Source organism: Berghia stephanieae, chromosome 8, assembly GCF_034508935.2.
Source record: "Berghia stephanieae isolate SIO BIC M18660-M18661 chromosome 8, UCSD_Bste_1.3, whole genome shotgun sequence".
NCBI lineage: Eukaryota > Metazoa > Mollusca > Gastropoda > Nudibranchia > Aeolidiidae > Berghia > Berghia stephanieae.
Window position 1 is genome coordinate 48,403,783 of NC_088367.1, and position 16,298 is coordinate 48,420,080.

Sequence of the window (16,298 nt, forward strand, 5' to 3'; positions counted from 1 at the left end):
CTGTCACAAAATGGCTGACACCTGATTGAGGTAGCATGAGAATGACAAGCTATGACAAAGTGACATTTGATTTTGACGCAAAATCTCAATTAAAATACCCCCCTTGGGCCAATTGAATGTTCTGATGAAAGAAATGATACCATTGGTTCAATTTATAGTAATGTTGTAGAAAGTAGGATTGAATTACATTATTATTTTTGCCTTTCAAGACTGGCCAGCAGAACAGATTCTGCTCTGGCCGCAAAGTGAGGCCAATCGCGCTGAAAGAGTTAAATCGCTGCTTTCTTGATGTCAATGGCAAGAACAGGTAAAACTTCATATCAAAATCACATCAAATTCAAAGTTTGGGTCACATAACACCAAATAAAAATACATACATAGACAGCATGAAAACAACAGAATAAATCATATTAATATTATTAATTATAGTGATAATTGTTACAATAATAACCCAGATGAAAAAGAAGAGCTTGTATGTGTATAAAATCTTATTGTAAGAAAAACCATCACCCTTTTCCATTAAGTACAATGGCCATAACCATAAATAAAATGAGTATGTGTAGAAACTAAACTGTAAAGGAATGAATTCAACGCAGCATCATAATAATGGAGACTAAGATGTTTGTTTTTAAGGGTTTTACGGTGCTTGTCAAACAGTTAGGCCATTTGTTTTGTTTTTTGTTTTTAAGGGTTTAACGGCGCTTGCAACACATTTAGGTTATATCAGCGCCAGTAAAAAGGAAGAAAATGGGATAGTAAAAAGTTCCAGAATTACAATTAAAGTACCCAAGAAAAAGTAAGACAAAGGGGAATTGAGAACAAATAGGGATCAGATGTAGATTCCAAGAGCATACCACCAATGTACTTAGTTTGAAATCACCTACAAGTCTCATCCAGACACAAGCATAAAATCCAACAAAGAGGAACACACTCAAATGCTTACATTATACATTCAAAATAAAAATAATAATACATAACAGAGAGATGATTTACAAGGAAAAAAATATCATCTCCCAAAACAATAACTGCATTTGACTGTTTCCCTCCCAGCTAGGATTCCGGCCAGTGCCAGGACAAAACCAAGTAATCCCATTCCGAGACAAAGACAGAAAGCATGTTGGATAACAGATATAAGGGGATAGAAGACACAGTATGTACCTCCCTGCCCGCTATGGGAGGTCAGGATCCCCACCCAGTTAGGCCATTTCAGCACCAGTAAAAAGGAATAATATGGTATAGTGAAAACAATCTAGAATTACAATTACAAGTAAAGGTACATAAGGAAAATAACAAGATAAAGGGGAATGATTAAAATTGGGAACAGCTGTAGATTCAAAGAGCACACTATCAGTGTCCTTAGTTTGAGATGCCCAGGGCCAGGACAAAACCAAGCAATCCCATTTCAAGACAAAGAGAGAAAGTACGTTGAAAGAAAACAGATATAGGGGTATAGAAGACACAGTAAGTACCTCCCTGCCCACTATGGGAGGTCAGGAACCCCATCCAGAATGCAGCATCTTAATAATGGAGCTAAGATCACGTGACTGCAAAACGATGGCCTATTTTACAAGACATGGGTAAATGCTATTATTATGCTTTGAAAACAAGTCATCTAGATTCTGTGAAATATTTATACACAAATTATTTTCCTATTTTAACGCACTCAATCCTAGAGATTTTTGCTGCTTTTCAAAATTGAAAAAAAAGAGTACCTAATGAAAATGAGCATGTGCATAGATGGTTTTATTCAACTACCATTGACATGTAAAAACTAAAAACATTAGCTTTGATAATACGCCTATAAATTTTATCTCAGAAAAATGTGAAAAGGCATGGGGTAAAAGTAACCCAGGTAAACTACGGATATAGTCAGTGTTAGGGTTGAGTGAGTTAATAAGCTATATAAAATTTTTTAATTATTTCATTGCTTGATATTTTTTGCAAGAGAAAAGACAACTTCCAAATAAATTTTAATCATGGAGAATCATCAAAAATTCCTAACAACCAATCCCGATCCTTACTTTAAATGAAGTAATCTCTAAATAAAACATATGTAGGTACCTGATTTTAAAACCGGATCATTACTTACACTTGAGTACGGTTTCCTGGAACGTTTTTTGGATGTCCTGAGGAGTTCAAGGAAACCGTGCAGCAGTGTATTGTTATATGGGGTGAACAAAAAACAAACAGGTTTAAGCTTATATGACTGGTAGCTACTTCAATTATTGATGATGCATGTCTAGGAAAAACTTACATGGACATGTAATGTAAAATAAGGACATGTCAAAAGAATTTACATATTTGTTTTGTTTGTTTTTTGTTTTTTAAGAATTTTACGGCGCTTGCAACACATTAAGGTTATATCAGCGCCAGTAAAAAGGAAGAAAATGGGATAGTAAAAAGTTCTAGAATTACAATTAAAGCACCCAAGAAAAGGTCAGACAAAGGGGAATTGGTTCACTTAGGAAACAGATGTAGATTCCAAGAGCAAACTATCAAAGTACTTAGTTTGAGATCACCTAAAAGTCTCATCCAGACACAAGCACAGGTCCCAACTATGAGGAATACATGTTTACCAATCATATAATATAACATGTAAACTCAACATAATACAATGCATAACAGAGAGATGATTTACAAGGAAAAAAATATCATCTCCCAAAACTATAACTATACATTCGACTGTTTCCCTCCCAGCCAAGGAACTCCGGCAAGGATCAGGATAAAACTAAGTAATCTCATTCCAAGACAATGACAGGAAACAATTGGAAAACGGGTATGGGGGGATAGAAGACACAGCATGTACCTCCCTGCCCACTATGGGAGGTCAGGATCCCCACCCACTACATATTTGTAATATGCGTGTAAAATATAAATATCATCAGGCACATTAATATAACAAAATAGATATATTATAATATTGACTGGTGTATAATAATAGGTGTTAAAGATAAGTGGGTCGCCCCATTCACCAGTTAACTGCCTTGCGCCGGAAAGACGTGTATTTACAAATTTGGCCTGAAAAATTGTCCTTCAAATATCAATCGATTTAAATAACCCTCATCTTGGCAAAACACTCTCATATCTGGGAATTTAATGAAGACCTCGTGAGGTTCCCGATTTGAGAGTTTTTTTTCCAAGATGAGGGTCATTTAATTCAATCGATATTTAAATGACGAGTTTTCTGGCCAAATTTTTTGAATACGTGTCTTTCCAGAGTACACCAGTTAAATGGTTATGGAATTAATTAACAAAGTTACCTGGACCCAGATGATTTTTAAAATGAGTTTGGCCTCAATAATTTAAATACCAATCTTTTTTCTTTTTTTTTTTTAAGATTATAAATGTTTAACACAAAATGAGAATGCTTCGAATAGATGTAGATTCCAAAAGTACACTATCAGCGTGCTTAGTTTTGGAAACACCAATATATGTCTCATCCAGGATCCCACCAAGAGGAAATATAATCAAATGCTTGCGAATCATATTTTCAAAACAATAAATATAACAGTACATAACAGAGAGATGACTTACAAGTGGAAAAAAATCAAATCTCCCAAAACTGTAACTAGGTATACATTTGATTGCTTCCCTCTCAGTCAAAGACTCTGGCCAGGGTCAGGACAAAACAAGTATCCTTACTCAAAGACAAAGACGGGAAGCGATTTGAAAAACAGATATAGGGGCGTAGAAGACATTGTTAGTGACCTCCCTGCCCACTATGAAAAGACTTAAGACACCACCCAGGGGTATAGTTTCCACCACTGAAAATATCTGGAAGTTCAAATTTTTATAATTTCTAATTTCCACCTACTTTTCAGCGGGTGGGGGTTACTTCGACATAATACCACATTGCATGGACACAATGAGTCACACAACATTGGGAACACACTCTGAATATATTGCAAAATCATAATTATGAATACTGAAGGTGATTGACCTTAGTAGAGAAACAAAGATCAGCTTCATTGAAAGACAGAAAAAGCAAACAAATAAAAAAATCAATAAATATTCAATCATTTTAAAAGCACAATTATTGAAAAAAAAAAAAAAAAAAATTAGAATAACACAAGTTACAAGGAATATTTCAGACTCAAAAAAACAAACAAATAGAAAAAAAAAACATTAATATCATTTACATTGTTTTAGTTGCTGGCTGAGGAAAGCTTTTGAGCCAGAAATATTCCTTGTTCCAAGTACCGTTCTATTATATTTACGTATCTTACGACACTCCAACTCCTCGGTAACGAACTCAACGAGACCATGAAAATTAGTTTGTTCGGTAGATTGTTCATTACTTGTAAAAAGCAGATGGAAAGAAATAGGAAAAGAAAAAAAAAGCAGAACATAAGAGGTACCTCATTAACCAGTTAAATGTCATAATCTGGAAAAACACGTATTTAAAAATTTGGCCAGAAAACTCGTCCTTTAAATATTGATCGATTTAAATGACCCTCACCTTGGCAAAAACTCTCAAACCTGGGACTTTGCAATGTGCCAGGTTTGACAGTTTTTTTTTTCCAAGATGAGGGTCATTTAAAACGACAGATATTTGAAGGACGAGTTTTCTGGCCAAATTTTTAAATACATGTGTTTCCAGAATAATGACAGTTAACTGGTTAAATTAAAACCGAGGGTTCGTAAAACAAGAGTTCAATACATTCAAGTTGGGAGTGTATATAATTTCACAAGTCTCACTATGAGTCTTTTTTCACTTCAATACCAAAAAAAAAAAAAACAATGGAAAAAAGACATTGCGGTATACAAATCAGTTATTATTCTACTCATTGGTTTGTTAACCATGACAAAATGGACTGTTTATACAAAATGCAAAAAGCAATATTTAAGAGAGGGGGAAAATATGAAAGAATTTATGACACATCAGAAGTACAGGCAATATTTGACTTAGTCAGATGATCACCAATTATTACCAGTTATGATTATGATTTGCAAACCAACAATAAAATAATTTTGTTGGCAAACAAACTCTTTTTAGTTCTTATAAGTTAAACAAAGATCATTTTTCAAATTTTGTGATGAACAAAACAAATCTGAATAAGAAAAATGTTTATTGCATCGTGACAAATGTGACGATTTTCCTACAGTAAGGAGAAAGTTAAAGTAATTCTTGTTACACAAAATTTGCCCGGGCACTCAAATGCTTACATTATAGATTCAAAATAACAAATATAATAATACATAACAGAGAGATGATTTACAAGGGAAAAAATATCATCTCCCAAAACAATGACTTTGCATTTGACTGTTTCCTTCCCAGCTAGGACTCCGGCCAGTGCCAGGACAAAACCAAGTAATCTCATTCCAAGACAAAGACAGAAAGCATGTTGGAAAACAGATATGAGGGGATAGAAGACACAGTATGTACCCCCCTGCCCACTATGGGAGGTCAGGAACCCCACCCAGTTAAAGTCTTTTATAAACCTTACATGACACAAGTCTAATATCAAGAAATAAGAATGCAAAATATTGACTACGGAAATGAAAATATATAAAGTGAAAATAGAAATTATTCAAATCACTTATTTCTTGACAGATTAAATTCTGTTATAAACCTTACACGACATAAGTCTAATATCAAAACAAAACAAACAAACAAAAATGATAAGTAAATTAAATTGAATTGATTGTCAGTCTTTAAAAAAAAAGCTTTCTCTTAATATTCCAGCTGTAAATGGAAATCTTATTCCATGATGCCTACTGGAGGATATTTAAAAGCATTTTGAAGCCATTTAAACATGGTGATGTAGACACGAACTACATACATGTGCATATTTATTATGATGTGCATATTTATGGAGGCAGGAGTGATGAGACATAACTTGAAATTGATAAATACAGAGCAGCCAAGCCACACTGCAAGTAAAATAAGGAGAAAATAGAAATTGCCCAATAACCAACACTTCAAGACTTCACAAAGACATATTACACGTGGAAACATCACTAAATCATCAAGTTTTTATACTGAAGCCCAATATAAATTGCCCAATAAACATCTAAAGACTTCACTAAGACATATTACACGTGGAAACATCACTGAATCACCAAGTCTTTATGCTGAAGCCCAAAAAAAAATAGACCAGTTAACAAAATAATGACTTACATTAAACATATTACATTTAAACAAGGAAATACAGATTTAGAAATCGTCTAAATCTACTTATGACTGTAAAACACTTTTTAAAAAAATAATTAAAAACAGGAAATTCAGAAAATAGTGAAGAAGAAATTCACTGATTCTTTCTAAGCAAAGAACTCCAGCTTAAGCTGAACCAAATCAAAATGTTCTAGTTCTAGAACATGGAAGGGGAAAACAATGCAAAGACAAAAAAGCTGGACCTGTCAATGGAATTTATCAGAAGCAGGGCTACAGAGACAAAGAATTTATAAAAATTGGAGTTTCTGTCACCAAGCAAAGAATAATCGTTAGGTTATTCCCAACAGCGACTATTACCACTCAAGCCCTGCTTCCATCAACTGGTTATTCCCAACAGTAACCATTACGATTCAAGCCCTGCCTCCCATCAACATAAAATCCAAACGGCATATTCATTACTTAAATGAAAGAGAGAAAAAATTGAAACTGTTGAAATCACAGCAATAAATTATTCTTTGGTATGTAACAAAGGAAAACTTGCACCTAAACTTAAGTCAGAGCTTGGAAATAAAAGTCTCAATCGATGTATAAAATATTTGTGTAGCTGTCAAAAGCGCCATCTCCCTTCCTCCTCCTCATCTTTCTAAAAAAAAAAATAAATAAATAAAAAACAGCAAAGCAAAGCACAAAAAAAATAATTTAAAAAAAGAAACGAATCTTATTTTTTATTACAGCAAGTCAATGCTAGCATTGGATGAACCCAACATGTACTTATTTGCAGGTCTGATAACCCAAATCGTTATGGGTTCATTGTTGCAATGGAAATACTCTCAGACCAATGCAAAATATTCATATTGCATTGTATCGCCTAAGAGCTAATAATAGGTTTTAAAAACCTTTAAATGCTCTGTGAAACTTCCATGCATGAATACAATTTTTCAAAGTTATAGAAACAACATTCATCAAAAAATGGACAATTTTCGGTATATCATAATCATTATTTCAAATTATCAAATATCTAATACACAAATAAGTGTCATGGTCAATATTCGTTATTATTCACTATCAACATTATTTGACATGTCCCACCTTTACACATTTGTTATTGTCTATAAGAACATTGTTAAATCAAGCCAAATAACTGCATTTGGATATCAGACCTGCAGTTATGTGCCCCTAGGATTAATTTGTTTGTTGTTGCTTTAGGTCTCTCCAACACAATTGAGGTTATATGAGAGACCGCTGAACAAAAAAACAAGCAATCTAACAAAATAGTACAACAATGTCAATGCAAAATGATAACCTAAGATATCATAAGCTAAATTTTAAATAATCAAGAACAAAAGGCAGAGATTTAACAGGAAAAAATAATTCCCTGTCAAAATACAATCACAAACAAGAAGCAGGATAGGTAATAAAGAAATGAAGAAATGACTCACTATGGATCGTACACCATGCGAACATCATAGGTATATGATTCAAGGATTAACCCGATTCCACATTATATCAATTTCTCATAGACAACCACAAACTCCAAATTGAAAGTCAAACAAAAACTCCAGCACCGTAATAGAAAAAGCATATTGATGGTATTCTGTACATTCTTTAACGCAATGATGTATTTAATTATTTTCCTCTGAGTCATTTAAATATATATAACATATTGATGGTATTATGTACATTCTTTAAAGCAATGACGTATTTAATTGTTTTCCTCTGAGTCATTTAAATATATATAACATATTGATGGTATTATGTACATTCTTTAAAGCAATGACGTATTTAATTGTTTTCCTCTGAGTCATTTAAATATATATAACATATTGATGGTATTATGTACATTCTTTAAAGCAATGACGTATTTAATTGTTTTCCTCTGAGTCATTTGAATAAAAAAAATTTTTAAAAATTTTAAACCGTAATGAAAAATATCATCACTGTTTCAATTTATGACAAAGTCGTATGGTGAGGACGTTTGAGGTTCTTCCTATAAATTTGTGAGACTTAAGGTAGATGAGTATTTTTTTTTTTAAGATCTAAGATGCTTTCTAGATGGTGGCAGGTGGCGTGCATTCTTTAAAATACTTCCGTGTTGATTGTGAATTTAGCATGGAAGCAATTTTTTTCAAAACTTTTGTGTCCACTTTTTCTCACTTTAATTTTTTTTTAAAATTATTCCAAACCAACTTTTACTAATTCTAAATTCACTTTATTCATCCCATATGGGAAATTTGTCTCCAGGGTCTATTCCAAGGGAAGACTGGAATATCCCAGTGCAGCATGGCAAAGTGAGCTAGGGCGAAGTTACTTGCTCAAGGCCACACAGCGCAGCAGCGGGTGATCGAATTCGGTACCTTTCGGGTATGAAGCAAAGACCGTACCACTGAGCCACATTAAACTTTATTGTCTTAAAAAATTAATAATCTAAGAAGTCTAATTCTGATATATTCTTTTTAATACAAAAAAGTGTCAAAGTAACTATATAAAAACCTTTTTATAACATGGGACATGGGACAGCCCACTTGTCCTTTAACCAATTAACTGCCATACTCTGGAAAAACTCATATTTAAAAATTTGGCAAGAAAACTTGTCCTTCAAATATCGATCTATTTAAATGATCCTCATCTTGGCAAAAACTCTCAAACCTGGGACTTTAAATAAGACCTTGCAAGGTCCCAGGTTTGAAAGTTTTTGCCAAGATGAGGATCAATTAAATCGATTGATATTTGAAGGACGAGTTTTCTGGCCAAATTTTTAAATACGAGACTTTTTCCAGAATGAGTCAATTAACTGGTTAAACAAATTTGCTTTATGAATGCGAGACCAAAGATATCTGTACCATTTGTCTTTGTAATCAATTGAAACTGCTATTTACCTTAATCACTGGTTCATTTGTTGGTTGCGTTTTGTTTTTGTTTTTTGTTTGTTTGTTTTTTTACCTTTTTTCCTTTTTTTTTTTGTTCTCTTTTTATATATATATATATATATATATATATATATATATATATATATATATATATATATATATATATATATTATATATATATATTTTTTATTTTTTTTTACTTCCTTCATTACATCTTGCATCCACTTTAGTGAGAGACTGTGACTTCTACAAAATGAGTCGCGTTCTTTCATTCGATGAGTCTATGAGAATGCCGTATGAACCATTCAAGGGCTGAATGACGGGCTTTGCCTTGACTTCTAGCCTGAACTTATTCAACTCTTTGACGTAGGTCAGGAAGAAAGTGAAAAACACGAGGGCAGTAAGCCACTCTCCAATGGCACTTATTACATGGGCTTCATATCCCTGAATGGTTATGAAAAGAAAAAAAAATGTGTATTTAAATCATATAATACAATTAAATTTGGATCTGTACACAAATAACATTTGCATAATGGGCGGGAGTGTCTTGTGCATCTTATAATATTGGATTGGATTGGAAATCATTTCAACTTCCGTTCCTTTGTATTTACACATTTACAAACACACATTACTGTGCGGCTATGTGGTCCAATTGTATGACACTCGCTCTCTGATCGGAACGTCCTGGGTTCGAGCCTCACTCAGTGTAGAGTTGAGTCCTTGGAAAAGTCTCTTTACTCACATTCTCTCACCGCACTCAGGTGTAAAATGTGTACCTGGCCCTTAACAGGGTTGTCTATGTCGGAAAAAAATTGTAATATCGCCTAACAGGCACCATGTCTCGTTCTACATGTTACATGTTGCTGTTGGTCAGGGGCCCATTGTAAAGCGCTTTGAGCACATTTAGTGGATATTGCGCTATATAAAAGCTCTAGTTTTTTAAAGTTTTATTAGATTGTTCCAAAAAACGAAACTCAATTAGCTGTTGGCAAACCGAAATGCCAATATAACCCGAAATGCAAATTTTGCCGATTGAAGGTCAAATAAAAAAAAAGAAAGAAAAACAGTGATGGGGTAGATTTTGAACTCCAGTCTATCAACAAAAACGAATGATGTAGATGTTTCGGGTTTCCCCTTTATCAACAGACAGACTTACTTACTTACTTATCCGAACCAGCGACCACCTGAGCTCTAGCCCTTCGGTCTTGTGCCATGACGTAGAAGTTAGATGTCTTTTGTAGTTGTTCCGGGTGACTATAAAGTGTGTTACTGATATCAACAGACAGAATGGTGAATAAAGCATTGCAGTCATCATATCTCGAGTGTTGATAAGTAAGAGGGAAACTGAAAACGTCCACAGCATTTGTCTTTGTAAGCAACCTGGAGCTTCCACCACACAACTGGTTTTCCATTCAATTCTATTATTTTATTTTTAATCGACTTACCGGTTCACCAGTGGTCCAGCGTAGTTTTTGTCTTATTGTATGCTGTTCAGTATTCCACTTGTGAAATGCGATGATGCCTGATCCCACAGCTGAAGTTGTTATAGTAAGGAAATAACAGTTTTTATAATAATAATAATAATAATTGATGATCATGATAATAATAATCATAATAATAATAATAAAAATAATAATAATAATAATAATAATAATAATAATAATAATAATAATAATAATAACAATAATAATAATAACAATAATAATAATAATAATAAAATTGATGATAAAATAATAATAATATAATAATAATAATAATAATAATAATAATAATAATAATAATAATAATATTAATAATAATAATAATAATAATAATAAAATAATAATAATAATAATAATAATAATAATAATAATAATAATAATAATAATAATAATAATAATAATAATCATAATAATAATAATAATAACAATATGATCTTTATTATTATCCATAAAGGCAATTTGTTATTTTGGTTTACAGTGTTAGAAAGTGTAAACACTCATTTACTGTAGCAATGACTATCCCGCACAAATCTTTGGGCCTCTTTTTCGCTCACGAAGTGCCCAAATTCGCGGCAAAATATGGGACGAAGCCGTTTCGTATATGCTATTTTAAAAAATTAATTACGACGCTGTTTATCGATGAATATGACTGAAAGTTGGCACACGGTTGGAAAAAAGGTCATTTTAGATTATGTCAAGCGACAAAACTTGTGCGATTACCAGAAGACCGTTAAAAATAGATTTTTACTCTTTGGAGTAAAATATTTCTAAAACTACCGGGCGTGGAGGTTTTGTCGCTGACAAGGTATAACATGAACATTTCTTCTTTTTGGTTGTAAAATTTCATATGAATATGACGAGTACTTTTCCCGTATTTTACAAAATACCATCGCAAGTTTCAACCTTTTAATCCACTTATTACGCAAGATACAACCAAAGATCGAAAAAAAATGCCGAAAAAGCGTCCCATATTTTCGCGTTTTTTTCCTCTTTGCGGGTCATCCAAATAAATGACACCTTTGAAACTGCATAACTTGTTTATTTATGAATGGATTTTCAAAATTCAAAAACATTTTTAATAAGTGGAGATAGAGCTTTGATTCTAGACAAAAGATTTTCTCAAAAAAAGAAAAAAACATATTTCATAGTCATTGCTATTTACTGTCACCAACACATATATTATAATTCCAAATTCAATTACCTACCACAATTGAAGAACCAACCTATTCAATTATTCTATAGAAATAATTAAAAAATAGACGCTCAGCACCAAAAAAGGAATGTGTTACCAATACTACTAACTATTGTTATTCTTACAAACAATTCGAATTCAATCAGTTAGACATTATAAATAAGTAAATTAGAATTTTAAATGATACTGACAACTATTAAGTATTATTATCTCTCATCCTTATACACTTCAGTGTTAGAGTACCAAAATAATTTCTATTTATCATACAACTTACTGTAAGTAAAGTACCTAATGCTCACTGTTTTTGTTTTGTTTGTTTTTTGGTTGTTTTTTGTTTTTTGACTGAGGAAGGGTTTTGAGCCACAAGAGTTCCATATTTTGTACCGGTATCTTGTTTATTTTTAAGCTGTTATACCAATATTTTTTTTGTTTAATATGCTTGACACCACACTCAGGTGTAAAAGGAGTAGGTACCTGGCCATTAACAGCATTGTCTCTGTCAAAAAAATGTAATATCACGTAACAGACGTCATGTCTCGTCCTTCATGTTAAGTGTTGCTGATGACTAGGGACCCCTTGTAAAGCACTTTGAGTTTGTTTAGTGGATATTGCGATATATAAAAGCAGTTTTTTTGCTGAGTGGGGGGGGGGGGGGGGGGGGAGGGGGGGAGGGGGGGGGAGGGTTGATATAATTTGCACACCTCTACAAAAGATTCAAACATACCTGTGTGACGATAGATTAAAAAAAAAAAAAAAAAATACAAAAAAAAAAAAACATTTCAATGAACAAATGAAGGATACTGATCACGGTAATGACCAAGGCTGCGACTGAGATGGTGTATCTGACTCGACAAACGGCAATGTCGAGAAAGCACGGGTACATTTGATAGGACAAAGCCGTCTGCAGGAAGCAGTAAATAATTCCCATGCCAAAGGTCAAGGCCGCTCCAGTGAAATGGACCGTCTCCACCATGGTACCTTCCTGGGGTAAAAATAGAAACGGAAAATAGATGTAGAAATAGGAATGATATTATATATAATTGAGCTTTTTTTTATATATAGCGCAATATCAAATAAACGTGCTCATGCACTTGACAAAGGGTCCCTGACCAACAACAACATGTAACATGTAGAACGAGACACGACACCTGTTAGGCAATATTACAATGGTTCCTACAATTTCGGACAGAGACAACGTTGTTAACGGACAGGTACCCATTTTACACCTGAGTGCAGTGAGAGAATGCGAGTAAAGAGCCTTTTACAAGGACTTAACTACGCGCCGAGTGAGGCTCAAACCCAGGACCTTCCAATCCGAAAGTGAGTGTCATACCACAAGACCACATAGCCGCACATCTATGGGAGTCCCAATGGCTCGCTTCACACACAAAGGGACAGAGATCGATCCCGGGTGCAGTCGAGAGATTTTTCTGACCCCCCCTCTGTCCATCCAGCAGTGATTGTGTAGCTGGGTCTGTGAGATCTAACACAAAGTACTTTGTGATAAACTAGAACCTACCCTATGGGTAGCAAGCAATTACTACTGTCTGTTTCACAGTATAGAAACCGGGATATACTTGAGCTCCATGAACCTATTGGCTCTAAAGGACTACCTTTTTTACAAAATACATATATGCCTTTAGAAATTACCGACTGAACGCTATAGCAGTGTTATAATAAATGATAACTTGAAAATTTGCCACCATGGAGCAGCCGATGCAGGAACAGACTCCAACAACCATGGACAGTCTGTTAAGTCTTCGTATCCAGAGGTCTTCGTTGATGTCTCCGACAATGGCTTCTACTGCCTTGTAGTGAAAGAACATGGTGCACAGGGCTGTGGGTGAAAATAGTCAACGTTTTTTGAAAATGTAATTGTTCAATAAAAATAACATTAAGAAGAAGAAGAGAAGTAGAAGAATAAAAAGAAGAAGAAGAAGAAGAAATATAATAATAATAATAATAATAATAATAATAATAATAATAATAATAATAATAATAATAATAATAATAATAATAATAATAATAATAATAATAATAATAATCACAATCATAATAAAAATAATAATAATAATAATAATAATAATAATAATAATAATAATAATAATAATAATAATAATAATAATAATAATAATCACATAATCATAATAAAAATAATAATAAAAATAATAATAATAATAATAATAATAATAATAATAATAATAATAATAATAATAATAATAATAATAATAATAAAATCACAATCATAATAAAAATAATAATAATAATAATAATAATAATAATAATAATAATAATAATAATAATAATAATAATAATAATAATAATAATAATAATAATAATATAATAATAATAATAAAAACAATAATAACAACAACAACAGACATGTACATAGTCTTTATTCCACGAGCTTGTAGCACCATGTAAGAGAGGAAATATATAAATATAAGAAACCAATGTATTAATAGCTTCATAACCACAAATAAATCAAGAGTGCTAAGAAAGCCACGTCAAGCCAGCGGCCAAGTCCAAAGTAAAAAAATGGCCAATTACGACAAAAGTAATAAAAACACTCACCCAACCAAGCTGTAATATTCAAAAACTGTCCAAAAATACAACTCTCCGGTCGCTCTGACCCTGTGTCACTGACATTGGAATGAAATTAATGAATGAATTAAATATGTTTATATATACGAAAGAGAATATATATGTATAATGCTTATTGCATATGTCCATATAATCACATCTATATTCAATTTGCAAACATGCCCATAAATTATTTTTTACATAAAACTTTAACATCCTGTCTCTTCATCACATATACGATATTTTTTAAATAGAGTATATAATAACAAAGGGGATGAAATGGCTATGAAATGATAAGTCATTGCACTTACATCCAGAGGACCCAAGTTTGCACCATGACATCAGCATCTCATTTTTTTTTCCTTGAGCAAGAAAATTAGCCAATGTTAAATTTGCAAATTTTGAGTAACTGCACTATGCCTGGTGCCTGGGTTATCCCAGTCTTTTTCCAAGAAAGACTCTGAGGATGAATTTCTTCCTTTTTAAAAATTACCCTCTTCCACCATGGTATCATTAGACACTATCGACTAGGCATTCCATGAAGGAGCATAGATAATCTATCAAACAAGATGTCTGATGCCAACAGGAATTGCCCGTGTTGTCCAAATTCTAAAATTTCTTCTTAAGTTGTACAAAAGGAATTTATAGCAACATAACCTTAAGTGAGATATCTTGCAAAATATAGAAAAAAATATGAATCAAAATTTGGTACTTAGACAAAAATCTCTATGATTACAATAATCTTTTTTTAAAATGTTATCATTGTAGTTTAAAAGTGAGCTTTTTCTTACCTGATGTAGGGAAATACTGCATTGACATCATCTCTTGCCACTGCAATGATGTAGGAAACGATGAAAGTAAGACATGTCAGCACCACTAGAGAGATGGGAACCAGTCCCATCCACGACGCCATGTGAATGCGAGTCTGGGTGGAAGAATGAGAATGAATGATAATGGTGGAAATTGTAGATGTGAATATTTACTAACAAAAATAAATAAATATTCATCATTCGTTTAATTTTGTTTTTAAGAGCTTTACAGCGCGTGCAAGACATTTAGGTCATTTCAGCACCAATAAAAAGGAAGAAAATGGGATAGTAAAAAAAGTTATAGATTTACAATTTAAAGCAAACAAGGAAAACAAGTAAGACAAAGGGAAATTTGTTCAAATAGGGAATAGATGTAGATTCCAGAGCACACGACCAATGTACTAAGTTTGAGATCACCTAAAAGACTCATCCAGACACTAGCACAGATCTGCACAAAGAGGAATACACTCAAATATTTACAAACTATTATAAATTTTAAACAAAAAATGTAACGGTACATAAAAGAGAGATGATTTACAAGGAAAAAAATATCATCTCCCAAAACTTTAATTATACATTTGACTGTTTCCCTCCCAGTCAAGGACTCCAGCTTGAGCCAGGACAAAACCAAGTAATCTCATTCCAAGACAAAGACAGAAAGCAAATCAGAAAACAGATATAGGGGTATAGAAGACACAACAAGCACCTCCCTGCCACTATGGGAGGTCAGGAACCCCACTCAAAGTAACAGTGCTCTACTCACACTCCCTTACCATATTCAGGTGTAAAATGAGTACCTAACAGCATTGTCTCTGTCGGAAAATAATTATAACATTCCTAAGAAGCACCTTGTTTTGTCCTATAAGTTCAGTTGATGCTGTGTTGGTTAAAAAGACCTCTTGTCATGCTCTTTGAGCACATTTGGTGGATATTGCGCTATATAAATATAAATCCTCATATTTATTTCTATATAAAAAAGAATCATGCAATGGAAGGCAGCCTGATTGGGTTGACTGGGATGCCAGATGGATGGAAAACTGAATAACGGGTTTAAAACAACAGCCAACAATTTAACTCTCTCAACCCTAACACCGACTATATATGTAGTTTACCCAGTTACTTTTACCCCATGCCTATTTATCACGTTTTTATGAGACAAATTATAGGCGTAGTATCAAAGCTAATGTTTTTAGATTTTACATGGTAATGGTAGTTGAATAAATCTATCTATGTACATGCTCATTTTTAATA

The 16,298-nt window shown here is 32.9% G+C and overlaps 1 protein-coding gene across 2 annotated transcripts in view; it reads right to left on the reverse strand.

Moving 5' to 3' along the window:
• Positions 1–9,158: 9,158 nt before the first annotated feature.
• LOC144977875 (DNA damage-regulated autophagy modulator protein 2-like) overlaps positions 9,159–16,298 on the reverse strand; it is a 9,127-nt gene continuing 1,987 nt past the window's right edge. For both annotated transcript variants that reach the window (XM_078923275.1, XM_078923274.1), the window contains exons 2-7: positions 15,030–15,163; positions 14,230–14,297; positions 13,344–13,492; positions 12,457–12,637; positions 10,428–10,516; positions 9,159–9,426 (exon numbers count right to left, since the gene is read on the reverse strand). In XM_078923275.1, coding sequence (XP_078779401.1) covers positions 9,229–9,426; positions 10,428–10,516; positions 12,457–12,637; positions 13,344–13,492; positions 14,230–14,297; positions 15,030–15,151 — 807 coding nt within the window. In that variant the 5' untranslated portion in view covers positions 15,152–15,163 and the 3' untranslated portion in view covers positions 9,159–9,228. The remainder of the gene's footprint in view (positions 9,427–10,427; positions 10,517–12,456; positions 12,638–13,343; positions 13,493–14,229; positions 14,298–15,029; positions 15,164–16,298) is intronic.